Source organism: Nannospalax galili, unplaced genomic scaffold (assembly GCF_000622305.1).
Source record: "Nannospalax galili isolate Female #2095 unplaced genomic scaffold, S.galili_v1.0 scaffold210, whole genome shotgun sequence".
NCBI lineage: Eukaryota > Metazoa > Chordata > Mammalia > Rodentia > Spalacidae > Nannospalax > Nannospalax galili.
Window position 1 is genome coordinate 62,147 of NW_008329365.1, and position 25,922 is coordinate 88,068.

The 25,922-nt window shown below is 41.5% G+C and overlaps 2 protein-coding genes across 4 annotated transcripts in view; one reads left to right on the forward strand and one right to left on the reverse strand.

The window, feature by feature from the left end:
* Plbd1 (phospholipase B domain containing 1) overlaps positions 1–17,253 on the forward strand; it is a 65,583-nt gene extending 48,330 nt beyond the window's left edge. Inside the window, exons 7-11 of the mRNA XM_008837666.3 lie at positions 7,793–7,993; positions 8,097–8,237; positions 13,778–13,963; positions 15,133–15,239; positions 16,984–17,253. Coding sequence (XP_008835888.1) covers positions 7,793–7,993; positions 8,097–8,237; positions 13,778–13,963; positions 15,133–15,239; positions 16,984–17,211 — 863 coding nt within the window. The 3' untranslated portion in view covers positions 17,212–17,253. The remainder of the gene's footprint in view (positions 1–7,792; positions 7,994–8,096; positions 8,238–13,777; positions 13,964–15,132; positions 15,240–16,983) is intronic.
* Positions 17,254–17,825: 572 nt separating this feature from the next.
* The window catches only part of Atf7ip (activating transcription factor 7 interacting protein), a 106,636-nt gene continuing 98,539 nt past the window's right edge, over positions 17,826–25,922 (reverse strand). For all 3 annotated transcript variants that reach the window (XM_008837377.3, XM_008837395.3, XM_008837386.3), the window contains exon 15: positions 17,826–22,324. In XM_008837377.3, coding sequence (XP_008835599.1) covers positions 21,905–22,324 — 420 coding nt within the window. In that variant the 3' untranslated portion in view covers positions 17,826–21,904. The remainder of the gene's footprint in view (positions 22,325–25,922) is intronic.

Consider the following 25,922-nt stretch of genomic DNA (forward strand, 5'->3'; position numbering starts at 1 on the left):
GGGGCTACAGGGAGACCCTGTCTCAAAAAGGCCAAACAAAAAATTTGTATTCTATGGGAAACAGACAAATCAAAAGGCAAGGACAACAATAACAGCCTGTCCAGGGATTTTTGAGAAAGATTCTAAGAGGGTAAAATTTAACTTGAAGCACCAAAGACAAGCTAACTTGGCCATGAGAATGGGGAGACGGCAGTTGCACGATGCTGCATCTGGAACAAACATTTTATAGGCAAGAAAAAGAGCAGAGAAAACCAGAAAGGAAGATCATAAGACCATTTAAAAAGACAAGGGGAAATGACCTTCATAGTCTCATTTTGGAATTATCTGGCCCATAACAGATGGAGAGGGAGAGGGGTTACCATGGACTCCAGAAGGTGGATACAGTCTTTCAAGTAGCTTCAATCACTATAATGCCTTACAAATGGTCAGTCAGTGTAGAGGCAGAAAACTATTCATATTCATGAAGGAGACAGAATGTCAAAGGTAACAGCTGAAGTGTAACTCATCACAGTGCTCTGTGTGCTCCTTGTTCTGGCCAGAATCCTCACAGGTTAAATACCTACAAAGAATCTTCCAAATGGCATTCCCAAAACAGCACCCCAGCACGGGACAATAGAAGGAACACAGCATTCTTTCACACTGTGTTCATCGATACAACAAAAGGATTTATTTGTAGTGCACCCAAACTTGTCAAAACCAGCCTGATACTCTGTGTTCACGAGAGCCTCTGTTAACTGTCGAAGCAGTGGCTGTTTGTATGTCTTTAGCATTGGAGGGCCGGTACAGTGCTTTTCTCTTCTGTAGCCTTGTCAGGTGTTAGGCAAAGTAGACTATGGCTATTCAAAACTCTTCTTGTGGGGGCTGGAGAGATGGCTCAGTGGTTAAGAGTATGGACTGCTCTTGCAGAGGACCTGGGTTCAATTCCCTGCACCCACACAGCAGCTAACAACTATCCGTAACTCCAGTTCTAGGGGATCCGGCGCCCTCTTCTGGCCCCTGTGGGCACTACACATGTGGTGCATTTAACATGCATGCAGGCACTTAGATGCATCTATACATATAAAATAAAAATTAAAAATCAGCAACAACAAAAAACCCTTTTTGTGAGGTACAGTAAGCTTCTAGAACAAGGTAGCCCAAGTGCCACCTTATCTAGAGTTTCCAGAGCATTGGGCAGGTATTTTCTTGCATGACCCCGACTATATATACAACTTTGAACATCCTTACATAAATCAGTTGGAGGCAAGAAATCTATTGTAAAGCCCTGATTATGTTGTGAAGCAGAATTCTCAAATAGCCTCAGAGGAACAGGCACAGCCATCCTAAAGGACTGCCTACCATGTGAAACGGCCTGCAGAGGTATGGTAGCATCGCAGGACCAGAGATGGAGTTCATAGTACACCATGCCTGCTGCCTCTGCAGCTATAGAAGGGACATGGGACTGCCCTGATAAGAGAAGCCCATGCCAGTGCCCAAGGTGGAAATCTGAGACCTTGAGCACATGTTCTGTCTGACATAAAAGTTGTTCCAAGTCATGTTACACTGATCTGACAGCTCAGGCATGCACATACTGTAAAGCATAGACTGGGGGCCAGTTGAAGGGGTTTGTTCAATGGTGTGATGCAACCTTATGGCATCTTGTTGAGCCCATGTGTAGATGGGGTAGAGGAGAGAGCTCCCAGGAAGGGAAGTAGGGAGTAAGGGCTCATGGGAGTCCCTTTCTTCACTTGGAGAGTCTGACCAGGTGCCTTGGCTATTCTAGCTGGTCTTGATCAACAGAAAGAGATTTAGAAATTTTCTAGAGAGGTTGTTTCTATGATAGACACATAATGAGTTCATGACCAAGATGACCCACCTGGATAGTCATAGGGTACTGGAAGGGAACTTAGCTTTGAGAAAGGCATTTCCAAAGTTAAGGCTGTGTATGTGTGTTTTACCCAGACCTACGGCTAGTGTTGAGGTCAACAGCAGTTGGTATACCTTGATATACTTTTAACTTTGTCCAGACAGTGCATAATAAATTCTGCAGGCCATCATAATAAATTAATGAAATAAAAATGAAATCATTGGTAATTCATGAGATGATTTCTTTAAGTATTAGCACGCCTTTCCCTGAAGGAAAACTGACTCTCCCTCTCCCGGCAGTTTCCGATTGCCAATAGCTCCTCAGCTAGGATTGGGGCTTCATGCCTACCTCTCTGCTCCATGTTGGGATTTTGTCTGACTTGGGTTTGCACAGGTCCTGTGCATGACGTCACAACAGCTGTGGGTTCCTGTGTGCAACTGCCCTGTTGTGTCCGGAAAGCACTGTTTTATTGAAGTCGTCTGCCTCTGGCTCTTACAATCTTTTTGCCCCCTCTTCTGAGATGCTCCCAAGGCCTTTATGGGAGAAGTGCGATAGAGATGTCCCATTTAGTGCTAAGCACTCCTCAGTCTCTTAATCTCTGCACATTGACCAGTTGTGGATCTCTCTATTAATCACCGTCTACTGCAAAAAGAAGCCTCTTTGATCAGGAGCTTTATGGTTTTTTAGCTATAGCTTCGCATCATCTACAAATAAGAGTAATTTGACTTCATCCTTTCCTGTTTGTGTTCCTTTATCTCCCTCACTTGTCTTACTGCTCTAGCTAAGCCTTCCAGCTTTATATTGAACAGGAATGGAGAAAGTGGACATTTTTGTCTTGTTCCTGATTTTTTAAAAATATTTTATTTTTATTTTAGATGTATGAGTGTATTGCCTGCATGTATGTAAGTACACCTGTGCCACACACTGCCCACAGAGGTCAGAAGAAGGCGTCACATCCCCTAGAGCTGGAGTTATGAACAGTTGTTAGCTGCCATGTGGGTGCTGGGAACTGAACTCTCTACAACAGCAGCCAGTGCTCTTAACTGTCAAGCCATCTCTCCAGACCCCCAGAAAGGCTTCTTTTTCACTCCCAGGCAGAAATATTTGGAACAGTACTCTAGGTGATGCTCACGTACTGGAACTGCAGGCCATCCTTTGAGAAGCCAGCAGTCCATGTGGTCCAGGCAGCACAAACTTTGCTCTGATTTATTATTCCAACTTCATGCATCTGATGGTAGACACACAAGATGAAAGACGAGGCTCTAAACCCCAGGATAATTTAGTCACATCTTTAGTAAAGAATGTTGGTTATTTCCCTAGGTTATGAAATTATCTATTTAATAAATGTATGCTGTAAGCATTTTTAATGTACCATAATTGCTTTTAGTAATTTCAGGTTACCTCTTTGATCTTAGAGACTCTGTCATAAAAGTAAAATATACACAAACAATCTACAAGTAAGCACAGGACAATTTTCAGCTTCTACTTTGAAAGACTTGAACTGGGAGAAGGGAAGAAGGAGTTGAACAAGGATACACATTCCAAAGGATTACAGACAGATTTTGTAGTGCTTATTTCTGTTTTCTTCGGTTACTTTTGGGGTGTGAGTTAACTCTCTTTGGTACCATCTCAGGACACCCATATCTTCTGTGGGTCACACCTTAGTCATCTTCTACTACCTGTTGAGAAGGTTTCCTCCCTTCTATTTTTCCAGGAATCCCACCTTATTTTCCAAACCTTCTTGATAAACTGGTCACTCGGTAATTTCCCCCATCTCCACCTTGTCTAAAACACGCGGCTCCTTGTGATTCACTCTTCGTAACTGTTTTTAATGTGTTTGTGTGAATAAGCATTGTCACAGTTTGCATGACTACGCCTCTGTTCTCATCACCTCTGCCAAGCATGTATAGTAGAAAAGGCATGCATTCAGAGTCTGTGTGAGATTTATACTTGACACGCTGTTTACTAGCTTTGTGTAGTTTAAATAGTTTACCTAAGCTCTTAATGTGAAGATCCAATGACGGCCTCCACCCTTCTAAAGTGAGGAATCCTGTTTGTAATAGATGCATAGTAAACATTATGCAGGGTGTAAAGAAAGAAAAGAGTTTCCCTTGTGCCACATCTGCCTGTGTTAATATTAAATGGCAAGCCAGACATGATGGCTCACTCCTAAAATATGGGACACTGAGGCAGGAGAATTGTCCTGATTTTAAAAGCAGTCCTGGGCTACATAGTTCTATACCAGCCTGGGCAACCGTGTGAGACCCTCTCAAAAAAAAAATTAAATTAGTTGGCTAAGTACTGGGACTAAAGGCTTGCACCACCATGCCCAGCAATATTATTTTTTAAAGAAAGCAATATTAATTTTTTTAAAATAAAAAGATTAAGAAGCAAGGTGGATGGCATTTGAGTAAGACTCCTGGAGTTGACCTCTAATCTCCACAGACATGCCCACACAAGTGCACATTCACCCACTGGAACACAGACACACACACACACACATACACACACACACACACACACACACACGCACACTGAAATAAGTGAAAACTATTCAACCAACAACAAAACAAATCAAATTGCAATGAGCCAATTCAAAGCAATGCATTGTGTAATTGAATTATAGTCACTGTGTCAGTTAGCTATGGCTGCATTAGAAAAAAATGACTTTGTGATTGGAAGCAATTTGCTATGGCATGTTCATGCATTAGGTTTGGCTGTGGGTTGGATGGGCGTCCCTGAACCTTGGATGATCTCCTGTTGTTCTAGGTCAGCTGAAGTGACCAGATCCTCTTTTTATATGATGCTCCCCCAGGCTAGTCAGGCCTGTTTGCAAGGCAGGTCAAGGCTAGAAGAGTAAGCAGAAGTGAGCAGGGTCTCCTGAGTGCTCCTCCGCTCAGATCTAAATCCAACTCAGTTTGAAGAGAGAAGTCAATAGCATTGGTTGATGGGAAATGCTGTGAAGTCCCATTGTGCAGTGTGTGGGCAGAGGAGCGAAAAAATGCAGTGTAGCTAATTCACCACAGCCATGGACTGTGTGTTAGTCCCTGAGCTATCTATAAGTCAGTTTGGGATGGAATACGTTCCAAATCTCCAGCGGATGCCAGAAGCAGGTAGTCCTGAGCTCTACACTCACTTTTTTCCCTATCACATATAACTACAATCTGTTCAATTTATAAATTGGGCAGGATAAGAGATTAGTAATTGAAATAGGAAATTTATAACAATATATTATAATAAAATTATGAAATAGTTAATGTTTTTTCTTGTTTGTTTTGTGTGTGTGTGTGAGAGAGAGAGAGACAGAGAGAGAGAGAGAGAGAGAGAGAGAGAGAGAGACTCACTCTGTAGCTCAGAACTCCCTGTAACGTTGCTGACCTCAAACTTGTGATGATCTTCTTGCCTCAGCCTCTTGAGTGCTGGGATCACAGGCATTCCCCACCATGTCCAGTTAGTATTTTCCAGTTAGTATTTTTAGACAGTGTTGACTTAGGTTAGTGAAACCTAAGGAGTGAAAGGGGTGAACTACTTACTCACTGTCCTCGGTCAGCAGTGGGTTGGTGTGCAGCCCCTGGGCTCTGGAGCAGCTAATGCATGCAGTGTACACAGGGACACATTATACACATGCTTAATGAGATAATCAGGGCAAACATTTTGAGTTGTACTAATAGGTCGACATGGCCTGTAGGAATAGTGGTTACAATTTATTTTTGTTATTTGGGTTTTGAACTCTTAATTCTCCTACCTGAGTTCTGAAATTTTAAAGTGGGTACCACCATGATCATCTTTACAAATCTTAAATTAACCTTTAAAAAATATTTTTACATTTATTTATTTTGTATGTGTGCATGTGTGTGTTTGTGTGTTTGCATGTGTGCGTGCGTGCGTGTGTGTGTGTGTTTTCCAGGGATAGAACTCAGTCATAAGGCTTGGTGGCAAGTGCCTTCACCCACTGAAGCCATCTTGCTGGCCCTTAAAGTATGCTTGGTTTACTGAAAAAGTTCCTGTTTATTTGTTAAACTCAGTAAAGCACTTACCGTGAGATGTCTGAGGGCTGACATTTATAAAACACTGGAGAGTTTGATTTTTTCCTAATTGTTAATCCGCCTTCCGGAGCTGCTAATGAGAGCTGGGAGCAGGGATATAATTCTGTATAGCCAGTGTTTCCCTTTTGAGCAATGTACTGGGAGTTTGTCCCCTCCTGAGACTTTTCCTTTACTCTCTTCATAGACTTGTCCTCCTCAACTAGTTTTTACAAACCAATTCATCTTTTTGTGGTTGTTATTCCTGAACTCTGGGCAGCCTATGTTTTTCTGTCTTCCAGTCTTTTTAATAAAGATCCTAGCTCTAAAATGGGAGAATATCCCTCAAGCATTCACTTTCACATATTAGTCATTCACTTTCACATATTAAAGAATGCCTGCCCTCTTGTGTCCAGAACGGTTGTTACAACGTAAGGGGTGAAGTAGCAAGCTTCCTGTTTCTGAAACAGCATGGGGCTGGAGAGATGGTTCACTAGTTAGGATCATGCTCTTGCAGAGGACCCGAATCAATGCCTAGTACCCATATCAAGTGGCTCACAACTGCCTGTACCTCCAGTTCCAAGGGATCCAGTGCCTGCTGGGGGCACCTGCATTCGTGTACACAGAGACACATACAAACACATCATTTAAAACACTAAAAATAAGTCTCTTAGGGACTGGAGAGATGGCTCAGTGGTTAAGAGCACTGGCTGCTGTCCCAGAGGGCCCAGGTTCGAATCCCAGTGCCCACATGGTGGCTGACAACCAACTGTAACTCTAGTTCCAGGGGATCAGATGCCCTCTTCTGGCCTCTGTGGGCACTGCATGACAAGGGTACATAACATACATGAAGGTGTAACACTCATACACATAAAATAAAATTTTTTAAAAAATATTTTTAAACACTGGGCATGGTGGCATGCACCTTTGATTCCAGCCTTCAAGAGGCAGAGGTAGGTGGATCTCTGTGAAATTGAGGCCACCCTGGACTACATAGTGACTTCCAGGCAGACTGAGAACAGGGAGACCCTGTCAAAAAAAATTTTTTTTAATTAAAAAGATAAATCTTTAAAAGAGGAAGAGTTGAAGAAGAAGAGGAGGAGGAGCAGGAGCAGGAGCTGGAGCTGGAGCACCGCCACCATGGATGGCATCCTACCCCGGGAGGATTTTACTGCTACAGAGTTTTACAGTCTCCCAAGCACGGTTGTTCAGTATGAGAACTGCCTAGGGAAGGAATGAATGAACTGTCACTAAAACTGTCCCATGCTCCATCCTATATCCAGGCTGTGTCTTCCCCGTTTGGTTATTCATCGACATTTCATTCAAGGGTACAATGGGCCCTGAACAACCCAGAGAATGTAACTCACTGTAGTTCGCACATCCCTGTACCTAACTGCAGCCTGTGGAGAAGCTCGTAAAAGTCAAACACTTCTCTCTATGTAACTTTCTTGCTCTGAAATTCTGAAATTCAACTTAGATTGTTAGAGCTGACTGACATCACTTAGTCCCAGGCTATCAGAGGCAGAATGGAAATAGGCAAATTTCTAATAAACAGCACATATAACTGAAATGCAGATCTAATTAGAAGTTCTACCAAGTCCTGCCAAGTAGGGATCTATTTCTGTTTGTTATTTCAGAAATCTCACACACTGCCCGTCCCCTGGGGTACACACATACACACAAATCCTCCTCAGATGTCCCAACCTTGTCAACCGAGAACCCAGGGGAGGAGGTTCCCCCACCCCCCGACTCCCGTTGACAGCAACTGAGTAGCTACCAAGGAGGTGCGCTGAAGCTGGGAGGGCCTGCTAGTGTCAGGAAAATCCTAAGTGCACTTTGCCATCTGTACTGTGTATCTGAAGTTGATGATGACTGAGTGGACCTTGTGTTCATGTGATAATCTGTGTATTTGTCTTTCTTGTAGGGTTCTTAGAGTCTCTGGATGACTTCTACATTCTTAGCAGTGGCTTGGTATTGTTGCAGACCACCAACAATGTGTATAATCAAACCTTGCTGAAGTTGGTGGTACCCGAGGCTCTCTTGGCCTGGCAGAGAGTCCGTGTAGCCAACATGATGGCAACTGGTGGCAAGGAGTGGGCAGAGATATTTTCACGGTACAACTCTGGTAAGTGACTCTGCACAATAACTTTCAGGCATGTACATATGTTTAGCTTCAGAGGTTATTAACCAATATCCATGCTCTGTCCTCATGTCACCCAACATTTCAGGCACCTACAACAATCAGTACATGGTTTTGGACCTGAAGAAGGTGAATCTGAAGAAGAGCCTTGACAAAGGCACGCTGTACATTGTGGAGCAAATCCCTACATATGTAGAATATACTGAACAAACGAATATTCTACGAAAAGGTACCTTCCTGGTACATCTGAAAGTCTGAGGAGAATATGTGCGTGCATGTGGGTCCTAGTTTTATTTCTGTTGCTGACAAAAAGCAACTTAGGGGAAAAAGTGTTTATTTGAGCTCAGAATTCCATGTTACCGTCCATCATTGTGGAAAAGTCAAGGCAGGAGCATGAAACAGCTCACCACATCACATCCACAGTCAAGAGCAGAGAGGAAGGTTCATGATGCACGCTTGGTAGTCAGCTGGATGGCTTTCTGCACTCTTATACAATCTAAGACCTCTCTATACCCAGGGAATGGTACCACCCATGTTCAGGCTGAGTCTTCCTGTATCAATTAAGGCAATCAAGACAATCCCACACACACATGCCCACAGGCCAACGTGATCTAGACAGTCTCTCACTGAGACTTTCTTCCCAGGTCATACGAAGTTGACAAAGTTATTCATCACCGTGTGTGTATGTGTGCTGGGGGTATGTTGTGTGAGAGTGGATGATTGGAGGGGGACGCTCAGGACTAGTTATCCTGGGAAAGAATTATCAGGCTCAACACAGAATATAAAAGTATACCTCAAACTCTAATGGGAGATTGGGACACAGGTCAAGCATTCCCACCCCTCTGACTTCCCATGCCTTTCCTGAGTTCTGAGTGTTAAGCTTTAAGTTCAACTCAGCTTATATTTAAGGAGTGCTACTCTAAGAGGCTGGAAAAACAAGGATGTCCTCTAGGTTTCCCTCCAGGAACTCTAGAGCATAGCACATAAACCCAGAATGGGAAGAGCCAGAATAAGGTTTAGTATACCAAGCCTTGTAGTGCCTAAAGAGGGATACCATTGTTTCTATGAGGGATCAGAGAAGGTGGTTTGGGCCATCAAGGGCACAGCCTAGATAGCTGAAGTTCAGGAATTGGCTTGCCCTTGATTTGAATCTCTCCTCCTGAAAAATCTCACATAAATGATTCAACCTCTCCAATCCTCACTCTTTTCATCAATCAGTTGCTTGCCAGTTAAAAAAATCTCAGAACTGTAAAACCAAAATTATTGTTTTGGTCCTAGCTTACTTGGTAGGAAAATATGGTCCGAACGGAACTAATGTGGCAGAGGAAAAGCTGCCAAAAATTGGCAAAAATAGACTCAAACTATCTATTTATTGTCTTTATATCTTTGTAGAGACATTGCTTATTGTAATAGTTGCTTTTTGTCATGGTGACAGAATACGTGATGATGAGAACTTAAGTGAGGAAAGATTGGTTTGGGGGTCACCATTATAGAGATTCCAGTCTGTTGTTTCTGGGCCACTGATGAGGCAAGACATTGTGTGCCATGTGCATGGTAGAAGAAAGCTGCTCACCTTATGGCAGTCAGGGAGCAGAGACCAGAGGAACGTCCAGGGACAAGATACAGCCTTCGAAGACACCCCCTGCAGCCCACTTCCTCTAGTTGGGCCTGATCTTCCAGTAAATCCATAGCTGAGTGGGTTACTGGTGATCCATCACCTCTACAGAAGCACCCACTGAGAATCAAGTCTTTAACATGTGAGAATCTTGGTGATGGGGACGCACCTATAACCACACCATAGCACAAACTCGACTATAAAAAAGGTCAGCATCTTCGTTGTGAGGGGTTTTCCAGGAGATTCAGACTCTATCAACACCTGAAAAATTCTGAAACTCATTCAGCCACCAAGTGTTTTTGGATATGGGGACAATGGAATTTTATGACTTCACAGGGTAGATCCTAAGAATTCATTGATATAGAAAAGAATGAGGAAAAACCATTGGCCTCATTAATCCTGTTAGGCAGCTTAATCTTTGTTCTTTAGAAAAAGAGACTCTTTAGAGAGTCTTCTGGAAGGGAAGGAAAATAACACACTGTTGGAACAGTCACACTGATAGGTAAGTAGGGACAAAATCAAGATAAAGTGAATTTGGGGACTAAACTGGGACCAGGTCCTGTTTCCCAAGCTTTCAATTCTGTTTTTTAATGACACTTGCCTCTTTCCTATATTTACTTTAAAAAAAAATTTTTTTTAAATTGGCCTACATTAATCATATACAATAATGGGTTTCACAATGCCAATTTTATACACAAATTTTTATCACATCCACCCCCTCCCCTTCTTTCATTCCCCTCCTACTGATCCCCTTCCTCTTCCCAACTAGTTTCCCTCTGGTTTCATGACTTAAAATTTTTTTTTGGAGGGCTGGAGAGATGGCTCAGCAGTTAAGAGCACTGACTGCTCCTACAGAGGACCCAGGTTCAATTCCCAGCACCCACATGGTAGCTAACAACCATCCAAAACTCCAGTTTCAGGGATCCGACACCCTCTTCTGACCTCTGTGGGCATCGCATGACACGGGTGAATTTACACACATGCAGGCAATACACCCATACACATAAAATAAAAATAAATTAATTTAAAAAATGTTTTGGCAGGGAGGGGGGACCCAAATTAGTTTAATTAGGGTCATTTACAGGAACATGGGCAACTTACCAGTGGTATGCTATTGAAGAAAATGTCTCTCCTCTAGCGATTGTTAACCACCTGTAGCTCCTCAGGAAGGGGTGGGGCCTGTGAGCCTTTCCCCCATTAAACAAAAACATAAGAGTTTCCTTTGTCAGGCAGTTCACATTCTACCAAAGAGACTTCGCTTTGTTCCTACATAATCCACCTGTGAAGTCAAGTTATTAAGAAGTTATTGTTGGGCGTAGCAATTCAGATAATCTAGTCATATCATTCTGAACCAGCTGGCCTCTAAGCACCTAACAGTGGTCCTTGGAAGTCAGATGCTTGCTATGCTTGGTGCTTTCTTGTTTGGACTGTCATATGTAGCATGACAGATTGGTCTCTGCAATCCGATTCCTAGATTCCATGAAACTTCCCTAAGGCTAAAAGAGAGCTGATGCTGATCTGTACATTTCTTTGCCAGAGAAAGAACGGAGAACTTGGTCACACTCAGTGAACTGTTTCATATTCTAGATACTCCTCTGGGTCTTTCCCTTATGTTCTGTTGTTTGGTCTTTATCAGAAACTATCAGATAAATATCATTGTTACCATTTTACTGTGAAGATAAAAGGTTCAGGAAGAAACAGGAGATGGTCTCAAATAAATGATATTATGCAGCCAGTTTTTAAAAGAAGCCCCCAGCCATTTGGAACTGGAGTGGGATGGAGACTGTGGTGCTTTCTAGTGCAAAGTTCTGTATTCTGAGCCTTTAAGCCAGGCTGTGAAGGCCAAGGCAGGCAAATGACCTCTAAGCCTGCGTTGTCCCTACAAGAGGGGATGATAATACTTAAATATCACCAGGTTGATCTGTGAATAAATAGGCTACTGTTTAAAATACTTTTGTAAATTAAAAGGCCTTATGAAAATGTGAATAAAGCAGTCCATTTCTACTTTTCTCAGAGCCGTTATGACTATTGCCAATCTGTTTACTAAGGCTAGCATTATTGTAAGCATTCCATCTGTTTGAACACATTTAGTGCCCACAGTGATCCTTCTAAAGTACAAATTATTCATATAAGGTATCATTGCTTACATTATAAAGATGAAGACATTAGGGCACAGAGAAGTTGAATAATTTTTCCAAGGTTACATACATAATAATGTCAGAAACAGGCTCAGATTCAGGCCATCTTCCTCCCGAGTCCGTATAACCTAGTTATGTCCTAGCAACAAGTCTGGATCTTACCTTTTCGTTTCAATGTTTTCCTTACCTCGATTCTCTGTGGCCCTGACTCTGCCTCAGAAGTAGCAAGGTTAAGATCTTGCTTTGTCCGTCTTCCCCTCTAACTAGGAGATCCCACATAGTAGTAAAAAGGAAAGTAACACACAGCGGCCAAGAGAAAACAGGAACTTCCTCAAGTGCAGAAACTCCTGGCTCGTTTCACTTAATGTGGTATCTCCAGTTATATGTACTTCCTGCAGACGACGTCATTTCATTCCTCTTTGTGGTTCCGGAAACTCCACTGTGTATATAATCCACATTTTTTATTTTATTTATTTATTTTATTTTTGGTCTTTTTGAGACAGGGTCTCTCTGTAGTCTCAGTTCGCCTGGTACTCACAGAGATCTGCTGGCCTCTGCCTCCTGAGTGCTGGGATTAAAGACATGAGCCACTGCACCCAGCTTTATTAATTTTATTTTCTGTATATGTGTATTGCCTGCATGTGCGTAAGTGCACCCATGACATGTAGTGCCCACACATGTCAGAAGATGGTGTCAGATCCCCTGGACCTAGAGTTATGGATGGTTGTTAGCTGCTACATGGGTGCTGGGAATCGAACCCAGGTCCTCTGCAACAGCAGTCAGCGTTCTTAACTGCTGAGCCATCTCTCCAGCCCTCAGTAAAACGCATTTTTTAATCTAATTGTTGCTGGTCACTGGACTAATTCCTTAATTTAGCTATTATGAACAATGCTACAGTAAACACAGATCCACAGGTGTCATTGTATGTGTGTGTTTTGCATACATGTTAAGTATATGCAATTTAAGTGGGTGCAATGCCCGCAGAAGCCAGAAGAGAGCATCAGATCCCCTGAAACTGGAGTTATGGATGGCTGTTAGACACCATGTGGGTGCTGGAAACCAAACCCAGGTCCTCTGCAAGAGCAGCCAATGATCTTAAGCAAGTGAGCCATCTCTCCAGTTTCTTATTTTAATTTTTGAGACAGAATTTCACTAAACAGTTTCTTGCTAGCCTGGAACTCACTATGTAGACCAGGCTGGCCTGGAACTCACAGAGCTTTACCTCTGGTTCCTGAGTGTTAGGATTAAAGGCAGGTACCACCACAAAAGGCAAGAACACCCTGTTTTGACTGATGATCCCAGGCAATAACCGAGGCTGGTGTAATAATCTAGGATGGTCTAGGATGTGTTTGCTATAGTTGTGTCTCAGATCTGGTGCTTAGTGACTCGAGGTGTGGCCATGGTACATGACAATGGGCTGTTGAACATTTAACATGACTGTTAAAATGATTTCAGTCAGAAGAGTTAAAAGCCTGCTGCTGGAACATGAAAGACCATCCCAGTGCCCTTCCAGCATAGGCTTCCTCCTCCCTTCTGTCCTCACCAAAAAGAATAAAGGAAGTGGGGTTAACTAAGACCTGGTTCTTCATTCAAGAGCCTAGAATGCCAGTTTTCTGAGTTCAGTGCCTTGTTTTCTGTTACTATGATCAGCATCTGCTGTCATCCTCAGGGCATCTCAGTCACCAGAGGGATTTCAGGGAGCCCCCACCCCCTGCCGCAGCACCGTTGTATGCTTCAACAGAGAATAAGGTTATTTTCTGGTTTATAAATCGCATTAACAATTTGGGGGTGAAAACCCAAGATTTCTGATGCTCTTCTTCTTTACTGCCTCTGGAAATTTAAAAGGGCTCATTTGGGTTGCAGGCTCACATTCACAGCCTAATTCCTGTGCTGCTTCATTTTGTAATCATACAGGTAGGATTTTCCAAACGTGCCATCATTAAATAACTTACCTTGCTCCCCTTCTCCTTCCCCCAACCCTGTTCCATCCCACCCTTCTCCTCCACTCCAAATCAGGATATTGGCCTTCCTACAATGTTCCTTTCCATGAGAAGATCTACACGTGGAGCGGCTACCCACTGCTGGTTGAAAAGCTGGGTTTGGACTACTCTTACGACTTAGCTCCACGAGCCAAAATCTTTAGGCGCGACCATGGGAACGTGACTGACATGGCTTCCATGAAGCATATCATGCGATACAACAGTATGTAGCATATTTCTCAAGAGCACTTCTTCAAACTCCTTTTCTTCCTCATGGATAAATAATCCATGTAAGTTTATCATCTCTGTACTAGAAGGAATTATAAGTTATCTGAAGGGCTGGAGAGATGGCTCAGCAGTTAAGATCACTGGCTGCTCTTGCAGAGGACTCAGGTTTGGTTCCCAGCACCCACATGGCAGCTAATAACCATCTATAACTCCAGTTCCCGGGAATCCGATGTCCTCTTCTGACCTTCATAGGCATTGCATGACATAGGTGCACTTACATACATGCAGGCAATAGACTCATACATATGAACTAAAAATAATAAATATTTTTAAAGTTTTCTATATTTTATGTTCAACAAATAGAACATTTGCCTCCTTTATAAACTCTCAGAGAACTTTTTGAAAGGTGTTTGGGGTGGATCAGCAGGTAATGGTGGTTACTGCCAAGGATGATGACCAGAGCTCCATCCCCTGGACCCACATGATCAGAAAGAACTGACTCCTGGAACTGTCCTCTGATCTCTACATGGACACCATAGCATGCATGTGTGCATGTGCATACACATATAAATGAAAAAAATCTGAGGAGATTCTGCAGGTTTTCTTTTGTCTTGATTTTTTTTTAAGATAGGCTGGCCTCAAATTCATTATGTAGCCAACCAAACATGACCTTGAAATACAGGGGTGTGTCACCACACACTGCTCTACAGATTTTTTTAACTGGGAAAATAAATTACATGTAAAACCCAGAAGACATGATGATGGCCGAGCACCCCCCCCCCAGCACACCTTTCAAGGGCAAAAGCAGCTAAAAAGCCAAAAATACTCATGAATTCATTCTTTTTGTTGAAGACTCTAAAAGTCAAACTTGTATTTCCTATGTTGGAAAACACTGAAGCACATCCATGTCCTTCACTGCTCTTCCTTCCATGCTTCACAGTGCATGGTTCTTGATGCAGGCTGGGCCTGCAGCAGAGTATTAATAGTTAGTCACGCCTCCCTAGTACAAGCCCAGAGATGCCAGCATCTGGGAGCAGGCTGGGCTGGAGAAACCTGTGGGAACATACTCTTTAATAATCTGCTTTAATCGGTCCAAAACCTTACTGTGGATAAGTGTATCTGGAAATAGCCAACACCTACTCTTTCCCCATCACCATCTCCTAGACTATCAAGTGGACCCTTACACTCATGGTGATCCCTGCAGTACCATCTGCTGTCGTGAGGACCTGAACTCAGCTAATCCAAGCCCTGGAGGTTGCTATGATACAAAGGTAACTGACATGCTACTGCTTTTCAATTTACTTCCTTTTATTCTTAATATTTTATTATTTTTTAAGTGTATAAGTACTGCCTCTATGTATATAAGGCAGTTCCCATGGCAGTCAGAAGAGGGTGTTGAATCCCCTGAAACAGTAGTTAGTCACCATGTGGGTGCTAGGAACTGAAACTGGGTCTTCTAGAAGAGCAGCCAGTGCTCTTAATCACTGCACCAAATCTCCATCCCCTTCAATTTACTTCACATCAGGAGTCAAACCTGCAGGTTTCCTTGGCATAAAGCCCAATGTCTTCAACCATAAACTAAAAATTTTTTCGACTCTGGCAGCAGATCCCACTGTCTTTTTAGAAGTCCCTGCTCTGCCTCTTAATAGTAAATTTCCTAATTTTGTAGCCTTCCATATTCTTGTTTATAAAGTAAAAAATAACAGAATTTACCTTCATATAGTGACTAACCCTGTAATTCCCATGAAACATTTAGCACAGCATTGTAAGTATATGTAATCCCAGTGGTGGTAATGTTTTACCATGATGCCCCACAGTCAAAGACCATATTACTGAGAGCATTGTGATTGTATATTAAACATGAATGTAGCCAATGCTCAAATCGACAAGTGCTAGAACACGTCTCAGTTTAGGTCATAGATTTGCAGCAGTGTGCTCAGACTTGTTCCTGTGGGTGTCACAACATTGGAAGCCTGCTCACAGCATGTTGGTGGACTGAAGTCAGCCACAGTGGGAGAATTTAAACACTAGTTTGTCAGTGAACACTACAAATCAAGGGCTTCTTTCCTGAGAGCTGGCTGCTCCAGCCTTTCCTGCACACTACCGGGCTGGGAATTGTCCAGAGCCTGAGCCGGCCATTAAGTTGGTAGGATTATTCTGCATTTTGTAGCTTACGTATGTGTCTTCGAAACTTCACCATCGTGAACTGCTCTGAATTACTGAAAAAATAAATTACAGGACCGCCAACTTTGCTTTGACACTATAGCCTCATACTTAAGAGATACTTTCCGCAGTTTGAGCTCCACCTACGATGCTCAATGTTGTGTAATGCAAATAAAGGGGAAAGGGGCACCATGAATGTCTTCATATTTTTTTTGTCATGGTGTTTGCAAACATTCAGAAGCAAAGTGTAAAGCATTGCATTTGTCTCAAACAACATTTTATTATGTGTATGAGTCTTATTACCTGCATGTGTATTAGTGCACCTGTGTCATGCAATGCCTGCAGAGGTCAGAAGGCATCAGATCCCCTGGAACTGGAGTTACGAACTGTTGTTAGCGGCCATCTCCCCAGCCCCTAGAATTCTTTTTAAAAATATTTTATTTTATTTTATGTGTATGAGTGTATTGCCTGCCTGTACCTAAGTGCACCCATATGGTGCAATGGCCACAGAAGAGGGTGTTGAATCCCCTGGAACTGGAGCTACAGATGATTGTTAGCCTCCATGTGGGTGCCGGGTCCTCTGCAAGAGCAGCCATTGCTCTTAACCGCTGAGCCACTTCTCCAGCCCCTAGAATTCTATTATTAGTACATACTCCCAGTCTCGCTTCTGGCTACCCTGCTAATACTTCCTCCCAGTCAATTCACTTTTGAGTGCTAGATGGATATGGAAGCACACATAGCTTGCAGAAAAGTTTTAAGGGAGGCTCATATTGTGACTTTGAGAGGGGGGAAATGAAAACTATGTAATCAGTCAGGTTTCAAATGGTTTTTTAAAATGTCCTCTGTTTCCAGGTGTCAGACGTCTACCTCGCGTATCAGTACATGTCCTATGCCATTAGTGGTCCCACAGTACAAAATGGCCTCCCTGCTTTTCACTGGAACCGGTTCAACAAAACTCTCCATCAGGGGATGCCAGAAGCCTATGACTTTGATTTCATTACCATGAAACCAATTTTAGCACAGGATGTAAAATGGAAAGGAGAAAATAGAGTTGCAAAGACACCCAAGGCACTATTTTAGCTATCCTGTCCCATCAGTACTCAATAAAATATACTAAATTCACTTTTCTTTTCCATTAACTTTGTTTTTAACAGCAAGCAAGGGTGAAGCACTGTAGCATAAACATGTAGCAGAAACCTCCCATTTGTCAAAATCTATTATCCTCCCTTCATGCCTGCGGACGCAGATCACAGCTCACATGACAAGCGTTCTAGCCAATGGAACATAAGATGAGGGTGACTTAGGACCGTTAAATACCTGTGCCCTTTCCAGGTTTTTTCTTTATCCCCTGGCCGGTTCATGCTTGATGACAAAGTCCTAGGGGACAGTGGGGCTCTAACAGAAATGCAGTTTGTGATATTTTGTGGTCATTAATAGGTATCAGGTGAATCTTTGTGGTGCAGGCTAGACATACAATATTGTTAAGTACACTTTTGTTTCCCAGCAATTCTGGCAGCAATTCTGCACAGCAACTTTTACTCCAAAGCCAGAGAATTATATACAGGATGAATGACAGCAAATTGCCAAGTAGGTTAAATAAGGTGATTCTAAAAACAAGGTAGTTTTTCAAAAGAAAACACGTGCACACAAGCACACATATGCTAAGAACATGGAATAAATCACAGTACTCAGAATGTTAAAAACCCAGTCATTTATTTCAAAGTATAAATTTCAGGCTTGCTGGACAAATCCCCACTACAGTTAACACTTACACAGACACCACGCTACTGTACATTTAAGAAAGGAAAATTTAAAACCTTCAAAACCTAATAAAAATAGGGCAACCTGCTACAGCCCAGTTAATATTAGACATTAGGAAGGTCTTCCACTGCCTTATTATTTACAGGTTCAACTGCAATAAACAAAATCGGATGCAAATTTTCTACAAAGGATTTCTTTTTATATTTTTGAAATGGTTGATAAAATACTAAAGCTAGAATCCCCAAAAGGTATTTGATTGCTCAGTTACCTTATTTACAAAAAGAAAAAGGAAAACAAAAATACATTTAAATACATAAATGATAGGTATTTTGCTGCTTCTACCAAAAAAAATAAGAAAAAGTCTCTAACATGATAAAGACATTCAAAGACGACAACACAAAGCATGTGTTTTCAGTCTCCTCCTCCCTTCAGGCTGGCTCAAGAGATACATGAATTTTGGGAATTAGGTAAGTCTGCCACAATTAACAAACTCATGATTACTGCTCTAATCTTTGTGTGTACAAAAGGAAAAAAATTAGAGCCATTTGCCCAGAAAATAGCCAAGGAAGGCAGAATACAAAGAGGCAGAATCAGATGTGGTTACACAGTTACTGTCATCTAACACGAGGACATGTTTATTTCCATGAGAATTAAACAGGCCAACCAACCACAGGTCAGTGATTAAAAATATAGTGCTGAGGACACTGAAATTGCCCAAGAAGGAAAGTTAGGGAGAACCCTGGGAAGGCCACCTCTGCGGTACCTCACCGTGCTGAGGTCACAGTGCACGGAGGTGAGATGAGAACACCACGGACAGCACGCTGTTCACCGTATATAGTACTGGAAAACTCATGGAGTACACCAAGTGCCTGCCATGCAGCATTGACACTAACCTTTCTGCCTACTGACAGAGGATTTTTAAAGCCAAAGGGTAAGCAACAAAAGCTGAGTTAACCACTCGTCCACTGCTGCAAGGGGTCTGCAGAGAGGCACATGAAGAGTCCAAGCATGTTTTCCAAGGAATTTACTATCTAGCATAGGGGTGGGGTATGGGGAGGACACCTCTCTGTGAGGCAAATGATATTTGACAAATAATCACTTTTCAAGGAAGTAAGCTCTCTACTCACAAAGTGATACTATCTTAAACAGTATATGTACTCTGCATATTTAAAAACTCAAGCCCAGAGAAAGAGGGATATAAAAGGTAAAGGTAACAGTTAAACAGATGTCAAATGTATGCCATTAGTAAGAACGTAATTTTGAGAAAGGCTTGCTCACGCTTGAAACGGGGTGAAGAGCACTCTGACAAGGTGCAAAGTAGGGAGTAACAAACATGACTGTCAGCACGAATTACCATGGAAACACCCTGCATTTCAGGTTGAAATATCAGAAGTTTCCAGGGTCCCAATAAGGCAATACTTGTACCAGCATTGTCCGGCTAAAAATGCAGCAAACCTGCATTCCGAAAATGGGATAATTGAGCTTATTTATAATACTTTGTGAAGGGATACCATGAAATAAGACAACTGTGGACTGTGAACCCCTACTAAGAACTCTGTTTCTATAGCTATTGCCTGTGAAGTCCTTCATTCTGTCTCCCAAAGAAAACAACCAACCAACCAAAAGTCAGCACATAAAATAGCCCCATAAAAGGGCCAGCCTTCCAGCCTACCAGTGTTAAGCAGCCCAACACAGCGACTTTCCATAAGCCTTGTCGAAGGTGCATTAGAGGAGACTATTTTAACAGGTGTATTTTTCCCTTACATAATTACAATCTTTCTTCATATCTTCCTTCCAATCTGGCATAAATTTTTAGTAAGTACTTTCTGTAATAAACTTAGAGTTATTAGAGAATTTTTTTTCCTTTGATAAAAACACCCAAATAGAAGTCCAAACAATGAAATACATTAATTCTATTGGGCTTTCATCAGCTGATAACATGATGCTATGAAAACGTTTAAAAAGAATCAGTGAATATAGAGTGACTAGCGAGTACAAATTACAATATCCACCAATGGAACCTTTCGTTGTCTGGTAAGCAGACTGCATCAGTGAAAACTTGGAATATGGACTTTTCAGTGTTATTGAGAGGAAAGATCTTGAACACATCAACTTTACAACGACTGCAGATAAGGATGCATATGCATGCACATATAGACAGATGTTCATGTACATCTACAAGATAATTTCTTCCTTTCAAAATTCTCATTACCACAGCACACTAGCCACCTTACAGCTATTGTTTATCAGCACAGTTGGCTGGCAGATTTAATTTGTGCAAACTGATTCTCCCTGTGCTCTCACTTTCCTGAGAGTGAAAAGGGTTGGAACAGTCACACTTGGCAACCTGCAGGCTTCCTTCATTAACCAAACTTTACACCAAAGTTGACAGAACAGCGACGAGGGAAAACTCACCAAAGACGATTTCTTCACAACTAAAATACTTCCTATTAGAAGTCATCAGAGTTGCAGAAAAAGAAAACAGCATTCCTAAAAGGGATGTAACTCCCTCTCTTTCAACGCCAGGAAATAACTAATTCATTTTGGGGAGGGAGAAATATGAATTAAATTATTAAGGGAAGATGGCCTGAAAATTCATTTCAAACCTCATGAATGAATACCTTCCAAAATACTGCCACGCACACTCTGCCCTTCCGCCCTCAGTATTTACATTCAAACACCGATTCCACTGGCACTGGCATCCTTGAAAAGTCATGACCTAACCTGAATTTAATTAACTCCGCAGAGGACCGGAAATACCAAGTTGATTATATCTAATTGTTATATGAAATGACCCCAAAGGATAATATACTTTTAAGTTCTATCCAAAGCTGATAAAGGCTAAATCAGACTCCACTTGGCACCACCAAAACAAAGGCAAAAGACTGAAACAGGAAGGATGACCATGAGGATAAACAGGAAGCTGAGAATTCACCTTCATGGCCCAGCTCACTGTGCTCTGTGAGTTTTAATCTTTGCTGCCTATGAAAGACTACACTGTGAGTGATGAAAGAGAACTGCATCCCCCCAGGGATGAGAAAACATTTATGGAAGTCTTCTTAAACAATATGGTCAGTCTATTTTATGCAGAGTTAAATAATAAGCAAAAATGAAAGCATATGTCCTTGGGGAAAAAAAAAACCCAAGTTTTTAGAGTTAAATGTAATGATGTCACAGATGAGAAGAAAACACATAGACACATTTACATATGCACATACATACATATACACACACATATATACACACACACATATATATAATATGGTTTAACAATGACGTAAAGGAGTGTGGTACATTTAGTGAGATGAGGAGAAATGAAAGTTGAAAGGACAGGAGGGAACAGCAGTGAGCACACAGCCATGTTTATTTCTATAGCTAGTCTTAAGGCACAACATAAATGTAAAAGCCAGATTTGGAATTGGGGAGAGGTACTGCACATCATTTTCATATAATTAGCAACCCAGAGGACACCGAAGAAAAGATGGATAGAATGAGTTCCTGTGCTCAGATCTACCCATTTTAAACTACATGGTTTGCTTTTGCATTTCTCTGGGTTTTGTTTGGAGTCAGTTCAAATCACTTAACTCTGACCTTAGAGATCCCTTAAGCACAATCTTGCCAGCTACATACCTCAGATCCTATGATCTGTTTGCCTCACACTGGAAGAGAAGTAAATTTGAGAATGAAATGGTAGATTGCACTGCAATAAACACACAAATAGAAATTTAAAAATTAAACACACACACACACACACTCACACATTCTCCAGCCTCAACACTAAAGCAAGGTACACATTTACATTTCAAATCCTGACACGTGAATTGCTCAGGGGAAGACTCTTGCTTTACAGGCTGAGTTTATTATACTTCTGGTTATAAACAAATGTAGTGTATACACACATCTGTCCAAGAAATCTTGCACAATGTGGATTTTACATTGCGTTTCATGCACAAGATTAAAAACAAGCCCCCAAAGTGGAACTTTCAAAAGGGGAAGATAAAGGCTCCAAGGTTTAACTGCTCTGGGAGGAAGAGATCACATCTGTTGACTGAGGATCACAGAAAGGTCCAAAACGTCCATAAATGTCCTTGGCTCGTACTGCAAAGTAGTACTTGCTGCCAGATACAAACTGAGTGAGCGTACAGGCCATGGGCAAGGGCAAAGCCTTGACTTCCCCGATCTTTTTCCACTGTGAGGGCGCGGTGGCACTGGGCTCCTCGTGGTAAGCATAGAGGTGGTAGCTGTCGACCGTGGCACAGCTTCGGTCCACTTCCAGGACACTCCATGACAGAACAATGCCATTCTGACTCTGAACTCGCGCTAACTTCAAGTGTGGTTTCTGAGGCAGAGATGTGCTGGCAGCTTCTGGGGGTAAACGCTGTGGCTGTGGGGCTTCAGGTAAGGGCGCTGGGTGCATAGGGCGTGGGGGCTCCTAGAGAAGAGACACACTGATTTTAGCAGTCACAGAACCATTTCAGAACATTAGAAGATACCCTAGGTCATAGAGTGAAATACCATTCTACACTAAGAATTCTAGAAAATACCAGTCCCATAACCAATGTTGGCAAGTTCTATTCCGTGGTCCACAACCAATCATGCCCCCAAACAATGGTGAAGTTATTCTATTTATTTCCTAGACCTAAAATACTGAGTTTTCCTTGGAAAATAAAAGACCCTTCCTGATGGGACATCATTTAAGAGCTGTTATATATACAAGCAGGAATCATCTCTGTCTAAATTTATAACCTAATGCTACAGATTACCATTTTTATATAACATTAAAAAAAATTATATATGGCGGTCTATCATACAAAATTGGCAATAAACAACTACTGTCATGTCCCATGAAGACAGCAGCATATTCTTATAAATCATGGTGAATGTGCATTATGTTCTTGGCTGGTCAGCATAAGAAGGGCACTATTTAAATTGGACCGTGAATGACAGGACTTACAAATGGAGAAATGGTTAAGAGCCTTTGAGCCAATAGGTAAAAAACAAGCGAGAGACATGGGGATAGGAAGGTAAGACGGCTGACAGACAAAAATTAGTGTTAACACTTCCTTTGACATGTGGTATGTGAAGAATAGAAAAGATAATCTGGAAAGGTAGATTAAGGCCTGGCAATTCATTTATTTTTATTATTACTAATTTTTTTTTTTTTTTTTTGGTTTTTTTGACACAGGGTCTCCCTGTAGCCCTAGCTGGCCTGGAACTCAGAGATCCACCTGCCTCTGCTGATGATTAAAGGTTTCTACAACCACTCCCAGCCAAGGCCTGAGAATATAAAAGCATGATACTAACCCTAGCAAGTCTTATTCACTTGTCTATCACTAGATCATCACTGTTATAAAAAATTATCATCATAGCTGTGCTTTAAGATGACAGAAATAACAAAATAGAGACAGAAAACACAAGATACCATACCATTATTTCAAAGTGGAACCTACTGGTCATTGACTTTGTATTCAAGGTCAAAAACAATACAATTTCTTTAACTGAAATTCATTTAACAAAATATATGTCTTTATATATATATATATGGGGGGCGGGGTACTAAAGCTTAGCATGCATGAGGAAGGTCCTGGTTTCAATCCCTAAGCACCCAAAAAACCAAACAAAGCAGAACTTCATTATATGAGTAATTTGCATAGCTAGTGAATTATGTGAAGGTCCAATAACATCTTTTAAAATCCCCATGCTTTGTAATAGTCAAACTGTCAAAAATATGGGACAAAGTACTAATAAGATCTTCAAGAGAAAAATGCCAGGTCACACTTATGAGTATCTTCACTGAACTAACAAAATATTCCTAAGTAGAAACCCTACAGGCCATGATGGAATGCAGCAACTTACTCCAAATCCTGAAACAAAATAAGCCACAAACCAAGATTAATACTTTCAGCAAAATTAGCGAAACACTAGGGGAATTCATAGGCTATCAAACCAATCTTACAAAAGGTACTTAAGGAGATCCTGTAGCCAGAAGACTGGTAACTATTATCATGAAAAAGAGCATGAAAAAATATAAACACCAGCCAGACAGGGGTACAACCTTTAATCTCAGCATTCAGTAGCCAGAGGCAGGAGGATCTCTTTGAGTTTGGGCCAGCCTGGTCACATAGCATGTTCCAGCCCAGTCAGGGATACATAGTGAGACCAGGTCTCAAAAAGAAATACTACACTTAAAGGTTGTTCTAGAGCTAGAAAGTGTGGGCACTTAGGAGTATAACCTTGGGTTCAGTACAAGTTAGAATGTTTAATTTCAATGAATGCAAATCTTTCACTGTATCTAGAAGAAACTACATACATCTGGAACAAGAGATATACCCACCAGTGAAAAGGCAAGATAAAGCTGAGAAAAATCCAAATTTAATTAGGTAATACACTGAGAATGGAATCAGAGCTGTTGTGAGCACTGGCCTTACTGCTCCACGTCTCAGATTATCTTTTTCTAAAATGACTTAACCACTTAAGCAATTTGAACATGCAGAGCTAGTGGAAGCCATGAGCTGTGGGAGAGCACAGGATTTTTAGCATGTGATCACAGTTTACATGGCCTGCAATAGTCTTCTGCTCCTTAAACTTTATGATTCTGAATCTGTTCAAAACACAAAACTAGTTAAAACTCAAGAGTTTTATTTTGCTCTTATCAATGCCGCTGAGATTTTTGTATAAGTTTTAGAAAAGAAATATGTCACTGGACATTTATTTAAAAGCAATCAAGTGCAGTTGCATGGGTATACTGGCACGCCTCTGCTGTACTGCCAGCACGCGGAGGGCTGAGGTGAGAGCATGAGTTTGAGGCCAGTCTGAGCTCTAGAGGGAGATTCACCTCAAAGCAGACCAACAAGTGAACGCATGAGCTGTGGGACAGGCAGCAATAGCAAATGAAATTAGTCATGTTTTCAGAACTGTTGCAAATAGTCACTAATAAAACAGTTTTTCTGTTACTACACACAGGGTTCTAGCTTTACTAAATAAATTTTAAAAAGCTCTAATGGGTTAAAAATTTGCAGAACTATTCTGTAAGATGCTTATTGGTATATATTCCTTGAAGAAAACAAAACAAAAACTTATTTTGTTGCTAGAACAGTTGTGGCATATTTGCCACATACCTTAAAGATAATCAGAGCTGAAGCACTGTCAGTACTCTGGGGCAGAGGTCAGGTCACTTTGGTTCTAAATGGCTCTGGCACTAGCTTGGGTTAAGGCACTAAGCAACCAACATCTTTGTGACATTATCTTTTTTATTTATCTTATTTTTTTAATCAAAGGGAGAATACTACTAACACTTGTAGGATTGTAAAGACTAAATAATACATATTAAGTATTTAGAGTGGCTGGTACACAGGTAATTAATGCAATTAATTTTTTCCACCAAAATTAAGACAAATAATAGTTGTTAAAATTACAGCTCTAGGGCTGGGAATACAGCTCAGTGGTACAGCCCCTGCCTAGAACACCTGAGGCCTGGTTCAATTCCTAGTATCATAAATAAATATCAATAAATGCTACACTTACAGGTTGGAATGTGTTGTTTCCTACAAAGTATAACCTTGGATTGGTTACTTAGTCTCTGAATATTAGCTGCCATACCTTTAATTGAAGGTTTTAAAGTCCTTTGGTAACAGTCTTAAAGTACTCGTGTGAAGAACAAGTGTATTCACAATGCTTATAACATAGCAGACACCCAAATGAGTGCTATGGGTCATTTTAAAAGGATGTTGCTAGGTAGCATATATGCGCCTTACCCTCCTGCCTTCTCTGTCATAAAGCCAGTGCTTCTCACAGGCACTCTGTTAGGGTTCCAAACAGCAGCAGTTTCCCCCCTCCCCAACAGGGACCTCACCTTGACCTTTGGAGTCAAGGGAAACAAACTCTGCTGAGAAGCAGCCTGCCTTTCCTCTGATCTCCAAAGATAAGATAAGCAGATTCTACCTGTTAACCAGAGATTTTAGAAGCTGTTTTTCTCTCATCTTAAGAGGGAAAAAGCAAACAATTCCACACCCTAATCCTACCTGCTTCCC